The following is a 5,365-nucleotide window of genomic DNA, read 5'->3' as shown; positions in this document are numbered from 1 at the left end:
TGAACATATATTTGAGGTTCAAAGAAATGTTGGAAATAGGAATCGTCACAATCACAACCAAGAGAACTATGATAATTATAATCAAAGTGGTGGCTGTAGAAATCATGGAGTCCAAGAGATTCGTGGTAGCTATAACAATCATGGTTATAATGGTCAAAGTCATGGCCGAGGGCATGGGAATCATAACCAAGGTTATGGTAACCATAATCAACATCATGGCCAAAATCAAGCTAGGGGTAATTGGAATAATCAAAGTAGGGGAAATTTTAACCTAATGTTCAAAGAGGTACCCCACTTGGATCCATTCCAAATACTCAAGGCCCAAGTGATAATTTCCATGATCAACCATTTTCTTCTAGGAGTTTCTTGGAAGAGGTTTTTGAGAAACAAGCCAATTTGCTAGGATCCTACATGGCCGTGAATGATGAGAAGTTTAATGACATGTTGACTCAAAATAAGGAGTTAGGAAACCGACTTTCTCAATTGGCTAGTTATTTTAAGGAATTTAAGAATTCTTCTTTTTTTACTTCATCGAGCTTAGATTCTAAGAACCCTATGGATGCAATTGTTACTAGGAGCGGTAGAGTCCTTGAGAGTGGAGTACCTAAGAAGAGTGATGCTAGAGAGAGTACTAGCAAGAGCCCGATTGAGATTGAGGGAGATGAGAGTCCCTTAATTGAGAAAATTGATAAGGAAAAAGTAGAAAGAGTGAAAGAGAAAGAGAAAGAACTTTACAAGCCCAAGATCCCTTATCCCAAAAGTATAATAGGCACAAATTAGATGAGAAATTTGGGAAATTCATAGAGATGCTTAAGCAACTTCATCTTACTCTTACTTTCACCGATGTGAAAGAACAAATGCCAAACTATGCTAAGTTCCTTACAGAAATTTTGAGTGGAAAGAGGACACGTGATATGGCAGAAATTGTTACCCTAACCGAGAATTGTAGTGCAATCCTAATGAATAAGATGCCACCTAAGTTGAAGGATCCCAGAAATTTCTCTATCCCTTGTGCTATTAATAAGATTCAAATTGATAACGCCTTATGTGACTTGGGAGCTAGTGTTAGCCTTATGCCATATTCGACCTATCAAAGACTAGAGCTAGGGGAACTTTTACCTTCGAATATTACATTGCAATTAGCCGATAGGTTGATCAATATCCCAAAGGGTAAGGTAGAAGATGTTCCCTTGAGGGTGGGGAAATTTGTCATTCCGGTAGATTTTGTAGTGTTGGATATGGATGAAGATGCTACTATCCCTATCATCTTAGGTAGACCATTCCTTGCTACATCGGGGGCTATGATTGACGTCAAGAGTTCTAAGATACCTCTTAAGATAGGAGAGGAGGTAGTTGAGTTTGATTTGAATGAAGGTATGAAATATCCCTCTTCTTCTTTTGATAATTGCATGAGTGTTGAAGTTCTTGATAATATTGTGCAATCCATGCATGAGCACTTGCTCACATATAATGATCCTCTTGAGTGTGTTTTGTTGAACAAAGAGAAGATAGCTAGGTGCTCCTAGCAAGGAAGTGAAATTGTATGAAGATTTGCTTGATGGAAGCATTGAAGGAAGTGATGAACAAATTTGCATGGGGATTTCAAGTCAAGATGCTTTGCAAGTGGCCTCGACCAAAGAAGGTAAAGGTGTGCCTATGGTAGAGCTCAAACCTCTACCATCACACCTTAGGTATGAATTATTAGGCCCAAATTCTACTTATCCCGTAATTGTTAGTGCATCCTTGAGTAAGAGCCAAGCTCAAGCACTATGTGACGTTTTGAGAAAGCACCAAGGTGCTTTGGGCTATACCTTTGATGATCTCAAGGGTATAAGCCCCGCTTTGTGTACGCATCATATAACGCTTGAGGAAGGCACCCTTCCCTCTATTGAACGACAACGTAAGCTACATCCCCAAATAGGGGAGGTAGTTAAGAAGGAGATCACCAAGCTTTTGGATGCGGGGATCATATTCCCCATCTCGAGCTCTAGGTGGGTCTCTCCCGTTCATGTAGTTCCAAAGAAGGAGGGTATGACCGTAATAAAAAATGAGAAAGGTGAGCTCATTCCGACTAGGACGGTCACTGGTTGGCGTATGTGTATAGACTATAGACGTCTAAACACATCCACCAAGAAGGATCACTTTCCCCTTCCTTTCATTAATCAAATTTTTGAGAGACTAACAAGGCACAAGTTTTATTGCTTCCTTGATGGTTACTCGGGATTTTTCTAAATCCCAATTCACCCCGATGATCAAGAGAAGACAATGTTCACATGCTCTTATGGGACCTTTGCCTATAGGAGAATGCCGTTTGGTCTTTGCAATGCTCCCGCTACTTTCTAAATATGCATGATGAGCATTTTTGAAGATATGTTGGAGGAAGAAATGGAGGTTTTTATGGACGATTTTTCCGTAGGAGGGGTTTCGTTTGAGGATTGCCTTGAGAATCTTGGAAAACGCTTAGCAAGGTGTGAGAAAGTGAACTTAGTGTTGAATTGGGAAAAATTCCACTTCATGGTGGAGGAAGGAATAGTGCTTGGACACAAAATCTCTCAAAAAGGAATAGGAGTGGATAAGGCCAAGATCGAGGTTATTGAGAAGCTTCCACACCCCGGTGAATGTAAAGGGAGTGAGATCATTTTTGGGGCATGCGGGCTTCTATAGAAGATTCATGAAGGATTTCTCACTCATTGCCAAGCCCCTCAATGACCTTCTCTAAAAAGATGTTGATTTTGTGTTTGATGACAATTGTTTGGAGGCATTCAACAAATTGAGAAAAGCTTTAACTTCCACTCCCATTGTCCAAGCCCCTAGGTGGGATTTGCCTTTCGAGCTTATGTGTGATGCTAGTGATATGACTATTGGGGGTGTGTTAGGTCAAATGGTTGATAAGAAGCTCTATGTCATCTATTACATGTCGAAGACCCTCAATGGTGCTCAAAGGAATTACATAACAACGGAAAAGGAGTTCTTAGCAATTGTTCATTCCTTTGAAAGTTTTCATTGTTACTTGTTGGGGTCCAAGACTATTGTGTTCACCGATCATGCGGATTTAAAATACCTCTTTCGGAAAAAGGAATCTAAGCCAAGGTTAATTAGTTAGGTTCTTGAACTCCAATCTTATGATGTTGGGATTCGAGACTAGAAATGAGCGGAAAATGTGGTCGCGGACCATTTATCTAGACTTGAGGATTTTCAAGTCCAAGATGATGGGTCCCCTATTGAAGATAGATCGAATGTTGGACGACTTCTTGTATTCTATAAATGTGAAGGAACTCCCATGGTTTGCCGATTTGGTTAATTACCTTGCTTGCGGGGAGTTTCCTCCTTCTTTTTCCAAGAATCGTAGAAAGAAGCTTAAGAGAGAAGCTAGACACTATGTTTGGGATGAGCCGATTTGGTATAAGAGAGGTGTTGATGATTTGTTACGTCGATGTGTGCCAAATGAGGAAATACCAAATGTGTTGAAGATGTGCCACTCGGATTCTAGTGGTAGACATATGGGTGTTTCTAGAACGGCATCTAAGGTGCTTCAATGCGGATTATGGTGGACAAATCTCTTTAAGAACACTTGGGAATTTGTTAAAATTTGTGACCGATGCCAAAGGACTGGGAACATTTCAAGGAGAAATGAGATGCCCCAATAACCCATGCTCGAGTTAGAAATTTTCGATGTTTGGGGAATAGATTTCATGGGTCCTTTTCCTTGTTCATATGGGAATCAATAAATTCTTGTTGCCATTCTTGTTGCCGTTGATTATGTGTCAAAATGGGTTGAAGCCATTGCTTCTCCAAAAAATGACCATAAGGTGGTAATGAAGTTGTTTAAAAAGATAATCTTCCCAAGGTTTGGCATTCCCAAGGCGGTTATAAGTGACAATGGGTCTCATTTTGTGCATAGTACTTTCCGGAAGATGTTGAAGAAACATGGGGTAAACCAACATTTTGGGCTCCCTTACCATCCTCAAACTAGCGGGCGAGTTGAGGTGTCCAATCGTCAAATCAAGTTAATACTTGAGAAGACGGTTGCAAGAAATAGGAAGGATTGGTCAAATAAGCTTGATGATGCCTTGTGGGCATATAGAACGGCCTTTAAAACTCCTATTGGTACCACTCCTTACCGCTTAGTTTATGGTAAATCTTGCCATCTCCCGGTTGAGCTTGAGCATCGTACTATTGGGCTATAAAGAAGATTAATTTTGATTTGGCAAGTGCGAGTGAGCAACGTTAGTTAGATCTCCATGAATTGGAAGAGCTTCGTTTGGATGCATATGATTGTGCTAGTTTATATAAAGCTAGAGCCAAAGAGGTGCATTATAAGCTCATTGAGAAGAAGGAGTTCAATCCCGGAGATAAGGTGCTCCTTTACAATTCGAGAATGAGACTTTTCCCCGGAAAGTTGATGTCCCGTTGGACCGGTCCATTTGTTGCTCAAGAGGTCTTCCCGAATGGTGCTATTGAAATTTCTCCTTTGGACCTCTCAAGGAATTTCAAGGTTCAAGCGTTACTATGAGGAAGTTTTTGTTAGGGTCATTCATGATATGACTCTCTATGATCCACCTTGAAGGGTGGAGAACGTCAAGCTAATGACATTAAACAAGCGCTTACTGGGAGGCAAACCGAGTTTCTAACCCTTTTCTCATTTTTCTTTGATTTCTTTTCTTTTTCCTTTGATGCCTTTATTCTCTTTTAATCTTGTTTTCTTTTGTGTTGTAGGTGGTTTTGATTTGATATCCAACAATTTTGGTGCCAGTTTTGAGGTAGAAATGTCCAAATTCATGAGTTGGAAAAATGTGTAAGTATGGAGATTGGTGGATTTTTATGGTGGGTTCATGAAATTCTAGTTTTGAATCCACTAAAATGGGGTTTTGCTACTTCCTATGTTAGTGTTTATCATCATCATAAATTGTGTGCCCACTGTTGTGCGCACTTAAAAATAGAAAAAAGAGAGGAGAAGTTCATACCCAGGGAGGTGCGGGCAAGCACAAGGTAGGTGCGATCGCGCACCCCTTAGGTGCGGGAGCGCCGCCCTATGGCGCGGGTGTGCCCCTGCTCGTTTTCCCCCTCTTAAACCCCACCGGTTCTCTTTCCTTCTCTCTCTCTTACCTTACTTTTTCACTCATGTTTTCTTTGGTTTTTACTCATGCATCATCTTCACCTCCATCATCATTTAGTCAGTGAAATTTCATCAAAATTCATAATCATCTAGTTTATTATTGCTCTTAGTCTCAATTTTTGCACTTCCATGATGTTTTTCTCTCTCCTAAATTGAGATTTTCTTAGTACTCTTTGATTGAAGTTTTGAGGTTTGCAATTTGGGATTGTTAGTGTGTAATAGTGCTCCTTGTTCCATTTCTTTGTGATT

The 5,365-nt window shown here is 40.3% G+C and overlaps 1 protein-coding gene across 1 annotated transcript; it reads left to right on the top strand.

The window, feature by feature from the left end:
* Positions 1–806: 806 nt before the first annotated feature.
* Positions 807–1,526, top strand: LOC110709289. Its single transcript, XM_021887503.1, has one exon. The coding sequence runs from the start codon at positions 807–809 to the stop codon at positions 1,524–1,526; it is 720 nt and encodes a 239-aa protein (XP_021743195.1).
* The last annotated feature ends 3,839 nt before the right edge of the window (positions 1,527–5,365 follow it).

The sequence above is a fragment of the Chenopodium quinoa genome, unplaced genomic scaffold (assembly GCF_001683475.1).
Source record: "Chenopodium quinoa cultivar QQ74 unplaced genomic scaffold, ASM168347v1, whole genome shotgun sequence".
Lineage (NCBI taxonomy): Eukaryota > Viridiplantae > Streptophyta > Magnoliopsida > Caryophyllales > Amaranthaceae > Chenopodium > Chenopodium quinoa.
Note: the sequence above shows the minus strand (reverse complement) of the source record. Positions and strands in the feature narration are given on the sequence as shown.